At 37.5% G+C, this 16,561-nt stretch overlaps 1 protein-coding gene across 4 annotated transcripts in view; it reads right to left on the bottom strand.

The window, feature by feature from the left end:
- CAST (calpastatin) overlaps positions 1-16,561 on the bottom strand; it is a 119,485-nt gene that overhangs the window by 94,002 nt on the left and 8,922 nt on the right. For all 4 annotated transcript variants that reach the window (XM_007197474.3, XM_007197477.3, XM_007197476.3 and 1 more), the window contains exon 2: positions 14,929-14,991. In XM_007197474.3, the coding sequence (XP_007197536.2) occupies positions 14,929-14,991 (63 nt within the window). The remainder of the gene's footprint in view (positions 1-14,928; positions 14,992-16,561) is intronic.

Here is a 16,561-nt window from a genome sequence, read left to right as displayed (position 1 = left end):
GAGAACATGTCCTGTTCCTGGCCTTGTGTGAGGTCCGGAGATTACATGAAAGTATAAATGCAATGCATCTTCTAAGCCCACAGTCAGAGATACTATGATTACTCAATAAATGCTAGCTAAGGGAAACCCGGTACCACTTCCAGGGTTGATGCTGAAAGGCCTACCTAATGAGTTAGGCCTACCAGAGCCAGATCAGCAGGTCCTGATATTCGTGCATCAGCTGTCAAAGATGACGGCCCCTCTGGACCTTGCTCTAATAGGTCCCATAGGTGTCGTCACTGTCACACGGTGTATGAGTGTGGGCGTGTGTGTGTGGGGTGTGATTTAGGGTCAACAAGATCTGCAGGAATAGACATGACCTCAGTATGTTTCCTGAGAGTGGCAAGGACCCTTCTGAGGTACTACAGGGTGTCAGGACAGGATATGGAACAGGTGATTTCAACAGCTTTGGTGGCACATTAAAATATTAGTAAAATATCTGGAGAACACTAATACTCATTAGTAAATGAACAAACAAGTAAGTCGGTGACTAGGCTTATAAATGAGAAAAATTTAACTCAACTGCATAGTAAAAGAAGGTACTTCAGTTTGTAAGCTGGGCCACAACCTCCTTTCAAATACAGCTTTGTTTCCTTTTTACATTAATGATGTTCTTAGGTAAGAAAATTTGGATTAAAAAGGAAGGAGTGTTTCTGCCTTAAATAACTAAAGAAAACCCTCGACAATTATATGCAACAGTGGTTTTCAGAGGCTGGACACCAGGCAGCAAGGACAGTGCTCCCTGCGAGGGAAACAAACCAGGGGCTCCCTGTGATCGCCACAGCTTACAGCCTGCAGAGTTTCCAGCCGCCGGATCATGCAACGGCTGTCTGTCTCTCTGGGTTGAGGAGATGGAGCTGGGAGTCTGAGGGTCAAGGGCACTCGAGGGGCTCAAAGGGAGGGCGCCAGAGAGGAGAGCTACAAAAGTGAGCTCCAGAAATCTGCATGTGCACGCCTGTGAGGAGAGCCTGAGTCTGGGGAAAGAACACCCATAATGAGCAGAGGCATAATCACAGGGGCTCCCAGGAACCAGGAATAGGACATGTTTCCAGCAGTCAGAATCACTAGGTAGAGAATGCAGAAGAAAAAGTAGGACTGGGATTTCCCTGGTGGTCCAGTGGTTAAGACTCCACGCTTCCACTGCAGGGGGCACAGGTTCAATCTCTGGTCAGGGAACTAGGATCCCACATGCCATGTGGCACTGGCAAAAAAAAAAAAAAGAAGAAAGAAAGAAAAGAAGAAGAAGAAAAAAAACCAAGAAAATGTAGGCCTCCTTTAAAGGCTGCTCTGTTCTAGCCAAACAAAGATTAAAAGCAAACCCCAAAGGATCAAAGTGTTTCCAGGTAACTTAACTGTGTCCCAGAACAAAGGTCAGGAAAACTTAAAGCATCTGTAAAGATCTGTTTATCATCTAATCAAAAATTACAAGGCATGCATAGAAGCAGAAAAATACAACTTTGTTTTCCATACACAGGAAAATATAATGTTCAAAAAGCATAGTATCTTGATTGCAGGGCTGACTACGTGAATCTACACATGTAACAAAATGGCATAGAACTATATATACATGTACCAATGGCAGTTTCCTAGTTTTGCTATTGTACTATAGTTGCAGGAGATGTAACCAATGGGGAAACTGGGTGAAGGATACACGGCACCAGACATACTATCTTCGCAACTTGCTGGTAATCTATAATTATTTCAAAATAAAAAGTTTTTTAAAAGTATGTTCAGGAGAGACATAGCAAATATCTTTTTAAAAATCACCCAAATCAAACTTCTAAAGATAAAAATGTCTGAGATAAAAAATACATTGGGATTAAGAACTGATGAGACATTGCAGAAGAAAAGATTAGTGAACTTGGAGATATAGCAATGGAAACTATCCAAAATGAAACAGAGAGTGAAGGGCTAGAGGACAGGGAACAGAGCATCAGTGAGCTGTGGGGCAACTCCAAGCAGCCCATACGTATATAACCGCAGCCTCCAAAGAATAGGAGAGAGATGAGGAGACAAAACAAAATATTTGAAGAAATAATGGTCAAAACATATCCAAATTTGATGAAAACTATAAACTCACCAATCCAAGAAGCTCAACAAATACCTTGTAAGAGTGAGGAGTTGGGTACGAAGAAAGGGTCAAGTTGGGTTTTAGATTCCCATCCCCCAAAGATTCCAGTGATAATGAGGTCAACCTGTGGGTGAGAGTTCTTCTGCCCCAGCTAAGACACAGTGCCTTTCCCTGCCATGAAGGTGTCAAAGAGTTCCTGCAGGTTCCAATCCAGCGATTCTCTCCTCCACCCCGAAGTGTGAGAAAGGCAACTGGTCCACCTTTCCACCAAAGTAATAGCCCTCAAGAGAAAGCAGGCTAGGGATTCTCCAGTTTGCAATAATCCGTTACATAACAGATTAGATGTTATATTTGACAGAATTTGTGAGCACACAAATACACAAGAATGTTTGCATTAAATGAACATCGAAATCCTCAAGGGTTCAACTTGGTAGCTGACACATTCAAATAATTGCTCAAGCCATTTTTAAAATCCTGTTTGTTGAATGGTCTTCAGAAACTTCAACACATTATTTTTAGCTGAGAGTTTTTTTCTTTCTTAGCATTTTCGAATCAGTGCATTTTTAGATCAGTGGTGTCCTAGGCTTGATGAAATGTAGTATTTTTCAGGATAAGAACTCTCATTAAAATATATGTTTTGACACATTTGTTGACAAATCAGTTCCATTAGTTAATAGTCACCCCCCAAAATGAAAAGCAATATTGTGTTTCCACATGAAAACACATGCTTTATTGGAAAATAGTATCTAGGAAAAGACTGTCTTTCAAAGGGAGGTCAGATACCCCAACACTAGCAATTATAAGGCTGTGACTCTTATTCGCAAATGTTCTTTTACACCATGGTTGTAAGTAGTCTACAAACAAGTACAAGTTGCTATGACTACAGAAGGAAGTATAAGTGGGTGCTACCCCCAATGCAATTTGGTAAATAGGATATGTTAGCCCCCTGGGAAACACCGATAAATAGGTCATAATGATGTCTTACTATTAACTCACAACCTAACATAGAAATTTACTCAGTGAATGAAACAGCGCCTCCACAAAGCCCTTAATAACACACGTTATGGTGGCCAGCACTGAATTTTTTTTTCCTGATTATTCAGTGCCATTCATTGTCTCCAAGTGGAAGTCCTTGAAGTGGTCTAGCTCACGTCTTTCTAGTCTCGAGATGGCTGCGTTGACTGGGAGTCAGGAGAACGCTATCTTTCTCCTGGCTCTACCTCTGCTGTGACTTAGCTTCCTTCCGTGCTTCATTTACTATCCATAAGGAGGGAGCAGCTGTCCCTACACTTACATTTTAGATCCAAGGGAATGGGAATGATTTCACCTTGTTTTATGATCTTCCTGAGTAAAAAGAGGGTATAATACAAGGAAGAAAGAAGGCAGTGAAAAGTTAGAGAAGTGAGTTACAAAAATTGACAACACTGGTAAGAAAGTCTATGGAGTTGGCTTTAGGTAGAATTCTGAAAATAGATAATTTTATGAACAGTTTTGGATACTAGTTGAAAGTATAGACTCTGGAAAATATGTTCCATCCTGGCTCCACTATTACATAACTGTGTGACCCTGGACAGGTTATTTAATCAAGTTGTGCCTCAATTTCCTCATCAGGAGAATGGGGTGGTTGTAAGGGGTGTGTGTGTGTGTGTGCATGTGTGTGTGTGTGTGTGTGTGTGATGCCTACATATGTGTTAGCTATCAATATCAAATGATCGATAGTTCTCTACTACCTTTATCAAATCTATAAAAGTAGTTCTTACATCATTCATTTTCCCTCTTATTAAACTACTTCTCACCAAAGTGTTAATAATTAATATATTATCCCTCCTAGGAACATCCACAATTTAAAAGAGGACCCAAGGGAAGGCAATGCTTAACTCAAAGTTTAAGGAAGTTGCTAATGGTGGAATTTCAGCCATCAACAACAAGCCAACTGGGAAAATATTAGATGATGCCTCCTGAATATATCTACTCGACAAGACTGCCCCCACCCCAGGGGTGGGGATGGTGTGCATCTCTAAACCTCTTTAAGTTGTATGTCATTTTTTTTTTTTTTTTTGCATTCTTGTATTCACATATGTATGTCCTTTTCAGAGAAAAAGATCAGTTTTCATCGGATTTTGAAGGGACCATAAATTAAAAATAATTAATAATCCTTGGGACTTCCCTGGTGGCGCAGTGGTTAAGAATCCACCTGCCAATGCAGGGCACATGGGTTCGAGCCCTGGTCCGGGAAGATCCCACATGTCGCGGAGCAACTAAGCCCGTGCGCCACAACTACTGAGCCTGCGCTCTAGAGCCCGCGAGCCACAACTACTGAGCCCGTGTGCCACAACTACTGAAGCCCACACGCCTAGAGCCCGTGCTCTGCAACAAGAGAAGCCATTGCAATGAGAAGCCCGAGCACCACAACGAAGAGTAGCCCCCGCTGGCTGCAACTATAGAAAGCCCGCGCACAGCAATGAAGACCCAACGCAGCCAAAAATAAATTAAAAAAAAAAAAAAATCCTTCCCCTCTAAGCTGCCTTAGTGCTTAAAACCTAATTCTCTGTCCATATCTAAGAAATGCACTTCTAGTCAAACACATGCACATGCGCATGCATGCGTGCACGCACACACACACGGTGGCGGCAGCCGCCTTACTCTGGAAGGTTCCAAAGGAAAAAGACTCACATGTAAAACACTTCTCCCTTTAAGGTCTAAGCAGACAGATGCATAAATTTAGTTTTGATCATTGTTAAAACACTCTCTTCCGTTATTCTTTTATTATCTATGCTGTTATTCTTTTCCCTCTGATTAAAAAAAATACATTTAGAATAAAGAGAAAAGTAGTAAGAAGAAAACGTAAATTACTCCAAATCTTACCAATCAAGACAACTACTTACAGTTATTTTTCTAATTTTATGCAAATACAAAAATATGCACAATCTGTTAAATACATGGAATTGTTGGTCTTTCATCATTTTTCTTTACCTAACATAAACATGTTCCTCCATTGTTAAATGTTCTTCAAAGCATGGTGTTAAAGATGCCTTAGTCACTATGTTTGTGCTGTAACTTCACCAATTCATTATGGCTGTACATTTGTTTCTCCCCTAGTTTGTTATTATTATAAATAAAGCTATGGAGAATATCTTTGTACATAGTTATCGAGTACACCTCTGATTATGTACTTGAAACAAATTCCTAGAATTGGAATTTCTCGGTCAAAAAGATTTAATTTTTTTTCTTATTCATGACTCTCAGTCACTTATTTCTCATTTCTAAATACCACTTATGTCTTCATTAAAGGAAAAGTTTAATCATATTTCTAACATTTCTAATCTTAAAATTTGTAAGTTTTCAAATATTTGAAAAAATTTATATAAAAGTCAAAATCAAGGCCCTTTCTTCTTAAAACACACACACACACACACACACACACACACACACACACACACACACACACACACTCCTAACATATGCTCATTCAGAAAAACAAAGTCGGCATGTATTATCACTGCAGAGACAAGAAATATTTTATTCCAACTGAACACTGTACCACAGCAAGAAATTTCCTCCTTTTAACCACTGGGTGTCCCCTGAACTGTATGTTTAAAGTTAGGCAGCTATTACCAGATCTATATAACAAATAATTCAGCAACGTCTCATCTCATACCTGGTAGTAAGAACCCTCATTATTTTTTAAACGCATTATTTAAAAATTTAGCCATTCAGCTTTCTACTTGGCTTTCACTTTTCAGTGAAATAGATGTATGGTTTCAGACTTCACTGAGTCTACTCAGTGTTTTAAGAAAGTAAGCAGAAAAAAAAGTAACAGAATTGTATTCAGAGAAGTAATTTTTATCCCAAGCACTATGCGAAACCAAAATTGGAATGTGAATATGAGATCACTTTAGCTTTCAGTTTCCTGTAAGAAAAGTGTTTTCTTTGAGACTATATTTGCAGATTTCAGAGTGATATATTTCTGGAATGTACTAAAGTCCAAATATTCTGCATCTTGAGCTCAAATTAGACCACTTAGGAGTAAGAGGCTTGATTTGCAAAAGAAAGAGAACAGGGGTGCCAACCTTAATGTGAAAAACGAACCAGGAAGTCTACATTCTTAACGATTAAGATAAACATATGTTTAGAATTCACTCCAGAGTTCTTTCCAAATAATGTCTTTCTTATTTGATATTGTAATAAATGAATCCATTTACCTGTAAACATCTGGCAAACAATCCAAGAAATCTGTACCATGTGATGCCATCTTGGTCACACATCTCTTTTTGTGTAAATCAACACTGATTTCAACTTTTATTTTTTATTTTTTTGCTTTATCTGATGTTTGCTATATAAATGTATGTACATTGGAAGGGAAGAGCAGTCATCTATGCAGAATCTCCACTTACTCAGCACCCTGTCAAACATAACAAGAACAGCTCCCAAGGGAACCTACAATACCCCAATCTCCAAAAAAGACACCTTCCTCAGCCCTCACAATTCTAGAACTATTATCAGCCTAGACCCTTCTTCCAGCCTCCCCACAGATGGCACTGCAACATCCAGCTTCCCCCCCGCCCCTTTAGTTGCTTCTTCTTTCACTTGTTCACTGGTTTCTCCTTCCTACATCCTCCACGCAGGCATTTATCAACGTTTGCTTTTAGTTTCTCTCTTCTCTCTCTACACTCTTTTCTTCGATAATTTCAACCAAGAATTTTGGCAGTGAGGGCTAGAAAGGAAGATGGAATGGGAGCTTGAGTGGTTTCAAAAGAAATATTTTTAAATAGTTTATGATGAGGAAGACTAAACCGATAAGTAGTCTAAAGAGGAGTCATTAAATAAAGAGTAAAAGGAAGGAGGGAATAGTTGAAGGAACAAGGTCTTAGGAGAAGTGGGAAGAAATAGGGTAAGTACCAGCTCCCTGCACCCAAAGCCTCCCATGTGGTTCAATGATCCCTTGAAACTGCAGCACCCTTGATGTGCTTCAGAGCCACCCTCCCTGCCCCCAGGACACGGTAAAGCAGAGTTGGCTAAGGGATGGGGTTGGTGGGGGGCATTTTAAAAATAAAGGAAAAAAGGAAGAAAAGCTCATGTGTGCCAGGAACTGTGTTATGCGCTCTATAAGAATTATGTGTGTTACTCAAAATGTGCTCAGAAGACCACCATCAGAAGATATGAGTCACCTGGGGTGACTGGTAAAAATACTGATTCCCTGATCCCACCTTGGATCTGATAAATCAGAATGTTTGGAGATGGGGTCCAGGAGTCTGAAATTTTCATACTATCTCCAGGTGATTCTTAGGCATGTTAAAACTTGAGAATCACTGCATCATCTCACATAATGTCCTAGAAGATGAGGGATAGAGAGTTTTTAATAATTTTTTATGACACTAAATCAGTGCTCTACACATTTACTAAGCATTCTGTAATAATGCTGATTGAAACATAAAAGACTTTATGATGTCAACTTGCTGAGAGAGTTTGATTTCACAAATGAACTGTTTTTGGAAGGCCATAACAAGCTATTATGTACATTTGGTATATGATAAAATATTATTGACTTTATGACAAGAATCATACATATTCAGTCCTTAGATGACACAGGTATCTTGCTATGGGCACAATTTCAGGTAATCATCCCTTTCATCCCCTTTGAATCAGTCATTCCTTTATCTCTGAGAAGCTAATAAAGTCTAGAGATAAGACTGAAAAAATATAAACTTTAAAACAGGATATTTCAGGGCTCATATTTAATTGACTTGTCCATCAGGTTTCCAGGACTTATGATCTATTCTAAAGTCAATAAATTTAACTCCTATTCAATTCCTTTGATATTTTGTTAACTTTGATTCCAATTTCCTATGTTATAAGGTACACTTTTCAGAAACAATTTTGGTGGGACCTAAGATCTTAGGCAATTAGGCTCATTACTCCAAAGTGCAAGAATGAAGGGTATCTTATTGCTGTATGATATAATGTTGATATATTTATATGTTCTTTTATAGAGGCAAAATGCTTAACTATTTTTATTAGCCACTCCCTACTACTTATATAACATTTTGTATATCACAGATTCTTAATTTAAAAGCACATTATTTTCCTATTCTTTGTTAAAGAGGGACTGTACTTTCTAGCAATTGGCATATGTTTCTGGGTGTTACACAGAGTTGTTTTGAAACAGAAGGACTACTAAGCTTAATGAACTACCAGACTTCCTTCCTTTTTTAATGGGAAAGGCTTGGCAATATGTAGTCAACAAAAGAATTTGAGTCCTGGTTAGAAATCAATAAGGGGCTCACTTTTATTGCTAAACAAAGTTCTCTTCATTGCCTAGTAATAGTAATAATAATAAGGCAACAACAATAATAATAACAATAATAGCAGCTCGCATCTATATGGCACTTCGTATGTCCCAGGCACTGTTCTGGACACTTCATATGCTTGGTCTCATTGATCTTCACACTAACTTATGTAGAGGCTATTATTATCTCCATGTTACACACGAGGAAGGTATCCTTAGTGAGGCAAAGTAATCTGCCCAAGAACACACAGCTAGGAAGTGGCAGAGCTGGGAGCAAGTCCATGCAGTGGGACTCCAGAGTCTGCACTCAGCAACTACAATGTGCTGCCTCCGTGGGAACCATGGAGCGGGTGGCAGGCTAATTGGATTAGGAGTGTGGCTCTTCAAAGCTTCCACAGCACGTGAGAAAGAAGATGCTCTCACTATGGTCTCAGAATGGCAAAGAATTTTTCTCCTGAATTTTATAAGCTTCCCGCATTTTTCTCAGAATTCAACCTGAATACATGTCTTAGGATAAATAGGCTATTTGAATGTCTACATAATGTCTGGTATTTTAACTGTAGGTTTTGAACTTAAATTCATGGATTGCTCATGTAGACCCATTTGGTAGGCTCCACATAAGAAAATACTAATTCTAATACCTATGTAAATAAGTTTCATCCACTGAAAGGCAAGCAGTAACCTAAATTATAACACGATGACACACACATAGAAGAAGGCAAATGCACCAGAAACCACACAGAGAAATCCCAGAAAAGAGGAGACACAGAACGCCTCCTCCAAACTGATTATCTCCAAACTCGTAAACCTCAAGCCCATCTGTTGAAACTCACGAGGAGCTACACACAGTTAATAAACAGAACAGAGGTGGAAACGAAAGCCTATTTCACAGGTTATGCCTGAAGAAAACTAGAAAAGAGGAGACTTGATTCAAGAAGCTAAAGAGTATCATTATGAGACAATGCCAGGAATTCCTAGTGTAAAATAATCTCGACAGCAGTTTCTACTCTTCTCACAGAAGAGGATGGAATTTTACCAAACAACAAATAAAGTCAGGGAATTGCCAAAATCTAGGCAAAATCTCCACTCTAACTGTAACTGAGCGGGACCCTAGGGGGCCTTCCTGGGAAAGACCACCGCCCACTCCCCCCCACCCCAGTCCTCCACCGGCCTCTTGTTTGTAGAAAAGCTTTAGCCTCCTAGGCCTTCCCTGAGTTCCCAAGAATAAATTTGATCAGAGAAGGGAGAAGACGCAGAAACAAAGGAACAGAGTCAAGCAAGACACATTATTTTCCTGAAGACTGAAAGAGACGGTAAATCTCATAAAATGATATACTACAAGAAGAAAATTGCAGAAAAGAAGTCTGCATCCTTAATAGGAAACATGATGGTATTACCTTCATGAAACCCGGGTAGAGAGCTACAGATGCAGAGCGATGGAGATGGGAAGATAACAGAGTGAAACATAAAGAGAGGTAAGGGAAGATTAGATTAGAGAGGGGTACAATGAAACAGGAAAAAAAGGCAAAATTTAAACCTGTAATGGAAATTTCGAGGAGCAGAATTTAGATGACAGAAATAAAAATATGGGGGATAAACTTCAGAAACTCGGAAGAATGCAAAGGTAAAGGTCAAAGAGAAAACTGAGGCAGGTGATTAATTAATGTCTAATCTCAGAATTATATGTATGTTTAAAAAGAAACTAAAATAAGAGCAATAATTTAAAAATAGACATTCCAGGAAAAATTAATAGAAAAACACATATGTAGGCACGTCCTGGCAATTTTTAAAAATTGTAAGAATAAAAGAAAAAGAAACCGCATATGCACCAAAGCAGGAAAAACAAGCTTCCTAAAAATAAATATAAGGCTTCCCCAGACATCTTCTCTATAGCACAAAAAGTCAGAAGACCATGGAGCAACAGGTACAGAACTTCAAGGGAACAGAACTGTTACCCAAAATGTACAGTTTTGTACTAATTTCTTGTGTGAAGCCAGCAGAAAAACATGCTTAGGATCCACACAGACACAGAAAATCACCATCCGTGTTCCTTCGCAGAAAAAAATTATCTTAAAAATATTCTAGTCAATGAAGAAATAAGTCAAAATTTAGAACTAAAAAATGGGAACACTACAGTTGAAAAGGATTTTGGAACTTCCTTCAGTGAGTTTAGCCTTCCAGATCAGACACCCAGGGGATTCTGGATCTCTAGGTAAGCCAGGTGGGACTGCCCTTGGGGCACCTGTTCAGCTTTGCCTCCTTCTTGGCACTGGGACATGAACTTGTCCAGCCACAATCAACTCCCCACAGTTAAAACGGACAAGAGATTGTAATAACCTATCACTCCTTAAAATAACATTTGCTGTGGCACTCTTCCAGAATTTGCTAAGGACGGCTATATCACTTGCTAGTGGGAACACCGACCCAGCAAACTTCTTGAACAAAAAACACAGCATAAAATAATGACCAGATTAAATGCTATATTAAATGCCAAGGTACTTAAATACAATTCTCTATGTATTCAAAAGTCACACACAATGATGACTCTTTTTGATTGGAAAAGATTTATCTATCACAAAGCACATTGTTTATCATTTTTAGTCTAGGCCTTGTTAGGGATGTTCCTTTGTTATCTCAGCTTAAACATAATATATACACATAGAAAAAAGATGTAGGAAAATACTCAAAGATGGAAATAGTGGCCATCTCTCTAGGTACTAGAAGTCTAGATGTAGTGTTTTTTCTTTAAAATTGTCAGTACTTTCTAAATTTTCTTCAATGGTTATGTTTTAGCTGTATGATCATTAAAAAGTTACTAAAATCAGTATAGTATATATAGTAATTATGAACATATAATATCATCACATTAATTTGAGAATATACACAATTTCATAGCAGCAGTTATAATTTAAGTGGTAAGACTGGGTAATACTTTTGTTTTTTACAAGTACATATTACATTTGTGATTAAAAAAAGACTAATTTCATCAAGAGAAAAAAATGTTAGAAAGAAATTTTAAAATGTTGGAGTCGTTCAATACTTATTCACGCACTTTTGAAGGAGGAAAGGTAAACACTGAGGAAAAGAATGCCACCAATGCTATTATGGTAAAGAAAATTTATCAAATATCTTTTCCTTTAAGGCACAATTTCAACTCTATTATCTCTCTTTCTTTATCCATAAAAATATATCCATTATGAAATTTGAAGTTCTTAAAACTGGCTCTGTGAAATCATGCCCATCATATGCTTTATTTTTTGTTTGTTTGCTTTTATTTGTTTTATCTTTAACTTTTTATTATGAAATAATTTTACATTTATAGAAGAGTTGCAAAGCTGGTACAGAGAGTTCCTGTATACCCTTTATCCAGCATCCCCTAATATAAACGTCCCATCATATGCTTTAAATTCCCTTCCTCAGGACTTCACTGAAATATGTTGCTAAGATGCTTACACTCACCCAGTGTGGCCAGATGTGTCAGTCAAATACATCAAATAGATTTGATTGCAGGTTTGTGAAGGCTACTTTGTTCCACTGTATTTAAAGGTACTAATAAATGTTTTCATTTTTCTTTTTCCTGCTCCCTAGTCATTTTATCTTTGGCTTGTTAGTCCATGCAACTTTTGGTCTTACAATTCCTCTACATCTGAGAAGGACTTAACAAGTTCATAACGATTGTCATAAAAAACAAAAAAATACATTCTCATAGACACTTACTCAACTCCATCCTCAAGCATTTATATTGCAAATGCAACATGACAAATGATATTTTAGTTGCAAGAGTCTATTAAAATTGCTGCAGACCTCCTAGGATCACTTAGTGGTTGAATAGGGGTCATACGCAAGACAAGTAAGAGCTATTTAATGGTAGCAGGAGAAAAAGAGCTCTGAAATTCACACAGCTGCATTCATCCCCAGATATTTTTACATATGACAATATAATAATGGTTCTTGCCTAACCCTAATCATTTTTACTCCTGGTTAAATCTTCCTGAAGTCCTCCTCTGTACCTTTTTTCTTGCATCTCCAAATGAAATGCAGCAGAGCGATGAAAGGAGAAGGAAGAAACACTGAGAAGTACCCCTGAGCATAGAAAGCACATTTTCAAACTGACTTTGTTTCAAAGGCCCGAGTTTGTCCTTGGAAGCCTAACCAGTATGTTTGCATATGCTTGGGGATAACAAATTATTCACCCTTTGGAGGTACACGCTAGTTTGAAAATGGATTACCAAAAACCCAAACTAAGCTTCTTAATCTCACTTCTTGTTCAACAGAGCAGTAGATGAGAAAATATTTGGGAGAAAGAATCAGTTTTGGGAAACCTTTCTCTGGCAATCTTAAGAGGATGGTAGCCAACTGGGGGTGGTAGCATAGGCAAATTACAAGTCCAGATTGCACATGGTTTTATAATCATGAACATAAAGGCTAAAATAATGCCTAATGTAGGATGGTTTCCTTGAATTGTCTCCAGGGCCATAGTATGTCATCAATGACTTAACTGCACATGACATAAAGAATTAGAGATTCTTTAGAGACACACCATATTGGAAATATAACTCGACTACCAAATTATCACACCCACACATCTGTCCACCCTATCAAATAGATATGGGCAGAATTTGGTGAGATAATAAGCAATCTTCAATCTCAGACTATCTGAATCTCTGCAGTGATTTATGCCACGGAAGCACGGCAAAGCCTCTATCTCGTCTCTTTTCTTCTGCCAGCTGGGACAGAGCAGAACAGACCGATATGACCAGGCTCTGGCACAAGTGCAAGAGTTGTAAATCTGAATTTCTCAGAAGTGTTATGAAACAATGTCAGACTTGCCTGAATTGCTGATAAAGGATAGAAAAATTCTTTCTTTCTTCTCCCAAGGTGGAAGTTCCGCCTTTCAGTTTCAAAAAACTGAAAGTACAGTCATCATACTGACACAGAAGTTTCAAATTCTCCCCTGGCTGCATTGATAACAGGACTACTTATCAGTTTTCCCAAGCCCTTTGTAAATATGAAAATAAGGCACTTTATAGTCCGGATATATAAAAGACCTATCACCGGGCAGTTGTTGCCTAAACCAACAACGCCTGTACATTCAAGGCGTAATATTTAAGCTTCCACAAAATAACAAAGTTGTTGAGAATAACCCTATAAGAACTAGGCCACTATCCACTTGATTGTATTGGAAAAGAAGATTTCCTTTTTTGTGCAAATAGTTTAAACTTGATAAATATTAATAGAGAATAATATCTAAAAACATTATTTCCTAGTCTGGAGAATAAAGAGACACTATAGCTTTCAAACAGGAAACTATTTGATAGATAACTTATCTGGGAATATATTTAAAGAGTAGGGTTGATGGGGAACTGAGTGATATTATATAGATTTTCATGCTAGTAAAAGGGGAAAAATGTGGTATTTTTCCCATGGAAAAAATTTTTAAATAATATAACCAAGAAGCAGGATAAAATCTTAATAAAAGTTTATTTTTACTTTGTAAAGAAATCTTGCCTTCCATGGGTACAAAAACTTACTGCAAATTTGCGTGGTAAGAAATAATCTAAAATATATTTTCATGGGTGTTGGTAATGGAAACAATAATAGACAGCTGTGGACAAAACCTTAGTGCAGAATTCATAGCAAGTTCTAGTCATAATGGCTTTCTTCATACTGAATATATTGAAATATATTGAATATTTCAAAACTGCAAGAAATAAGCAGAAAGAGGAGCTAGATTCCAGATTTCTGGAAACATGTTAATAATATAGAGAAAAATAAAATGATCACTTTTTGCTTTCTAAATTTCCAGCTACCTTTCAGGACCTGGCTCTTTTACAAACTGGAAATGATGATAACAATTTCTACTGAATGAAGATGAATGTTCCATTGAGATTTAAAATGTGAAAAGCAGAAAAAGGAAGGCAAGCCCAGTACCCTTCTGGAGGATAGAACTTTCACATGACTCTTCCATGGAGACCAGGCCATGTTAACAGTGCACATAATGGGGCATCATTCAGTGAAAGGAGAAATTCACAGGCTCAAAGAAAACCCATCTCAAAGTGAGGAGGTTTGGTTTTACTAGTATTTCCACAGAATGGATCCAAGTAAAAATAGTCCTTTTCTCTCCCTTTTGTTTATGAACCTGAATGACTGGTTTAATCTAGGTTATCACAGTGACTCTCATAAAAAAAGATCTCCTTTTCAGCTATAGCATTTGGTTTCCCCTCCTACATGTTTTGTTCACCAAAACAAACAAACAAACAAAAAACAGTTAAGATTCACCAATTCCTACAGGGAAAACACCCTAAATAACTGAGTTCTATTCCGAAATGGAAACTACTTCCTCTCCAAGGAACACTTTATTTTTTAAGTTTATTTTTAATGATTTCCACTTATAGTGTTGAATCAAATCTTAGTTAAAATTAAATTTGCCAATATTCCAGTAGGAGATATTTGCTACCACATTATTTACTTCAAGACAGAATTCACAATTTAAAAACTAGAGAAAATGAAAACCAAGTATTGTGGAAATTACCTCATCTGATCCTCTCTTTTCTCCTGACTTTGAAGACGATCCTCTGGTTTTTCCATCGGCATGCTATAAAAGTATTTAAAAAGATAATGTTTAATAGAGGGAGGTGACACAAGATAATATAATAGTGACTTTAATCCCAAAAGGCTAAATATATAGATGGTAAAAACAAGGACCCCTTTCATCTTCCTCCTGAGAACTGTTGATAATTCTACACCAACGTAGGTGGCCTTCAAAAATTAAGGGAAGCTACAGACATTCATTTGGGATGTAGAAAATCAGTCTGTAATTAACCAGACATAGATCTGATGGTGATGCTAAGGTGGCATCTCGTCTCCTACAGAATGTCTCATGGAATTTTAAAGCCCAAATTGCCAGCATAAGAGACACCTGGTTCCTCATGGAGATGAGATGTCTGAGGACCATGCTGAGCCTAAGCCATTACTTAAGCCTCAGTTCAGCATGAGCTCAAGGGAGGGCCACCCCTTCTCAACCATCACTTTCAGTGGCTCTTGGAAATTCTCTGGAGTTCTTTCTGTCTGAGTGTTTACCAACACAGAAAGATAAACTCTGCATTGGAAAGACCATACCTGCAACTTTCATTAACTATGGCTTTAGAATTTCATTATGTTCTGAAACAGAATTATTTTTCTCACTAGAACACTGGTGATGAAAGGAAGTAGTTTTACGTGGTACATGAAAGCTTCAAGTAGCTTACATGTTCATTTGTTTTGATAAGATAAGAGAAGCCATGAAAATTATTGAATTTTTTTGAGAAATGAAAAAAAATTGTATGTTCCTGAAAAGGAGGGACGAAGAATTATTTCATTTCTTGCACATGTGGGATGTGCAAGAAAGTGGGAAAAGGAACCTAAATATAAGAAAATAAAAAGCTCACCATTGGGTTCGACCCCAATCACCTTTAGTTAAATCGAAACATAAAATCCCATTATGTTCTCTAGAGCTGAATCACAACCTGAATATGTAGGTCATTTAAGTTATTCGAATTAAAAAGAATGGCAATAACAGTAATAGTAATAATTTTTATAGTTCTTTATTATTTACAAGGCTCTTTCATATACACTTTTATCTGATACAAAAAAAGAGGCTCATGTGATTTCATGGATTAAGAAAACTAACAATAAAAGTCATGTGTTGTGCTTTTAGTAAGGACATACACCTAGTAAATAAGAAAAGTTTGCAGAGCAGGTTTTCTGACTTCAAATCTATTGTTTGTCACTATACTATGATAAATGAAATAAGATAATATTCCCTTTGATCATATCAACAGATATTTTTCTAAAAAAAAAAAGAAAAAGGCCAAGCAATATTAGACATGTGGGTGAAATCTTTCAGTAGTTCTTTGCATAAAAAACTAGAAAGAAATCACTTTCATGAATGGAAAATTCTTCCCCAAACAAAAGCCTCTCATGGATTAGTGGGTAGACCCCACAGAAAAGCAGGCAGACTACAGCAGCTTGGTGAATGAAGCTCTCTGCAGGGCTTGTTTTACCCAGATGTCCTAGTCAAGAGTTTGTCCACAGTTGAGAGCAATCGGTATTGAGTAATTAATGGATCTTGAAAAAACAGGAGGCATTTAAAAGCCCACATATATATATCAGAGCTAGATGGTAAT

The sequence above is a fragment of the Balaenoptera acutorostrata genome, chromosome 2, assembly GCF_949987535.1.
Source record: "Balaenoptera acutorostrata chromosome 2, mBalAcu1.1, whole genome shotgun sequence".
NCBI lineage: Eukaryota > Metazoa > Chordata > Mammalia > Artiodactyla > Balaenopteridae > Balaenoptera > Balaenoptera acutorostrata.
Note: the sequence above shows the minus strand (reverse complement) of the source record. Positions and strands in the feature narration are given on the sequence as shown.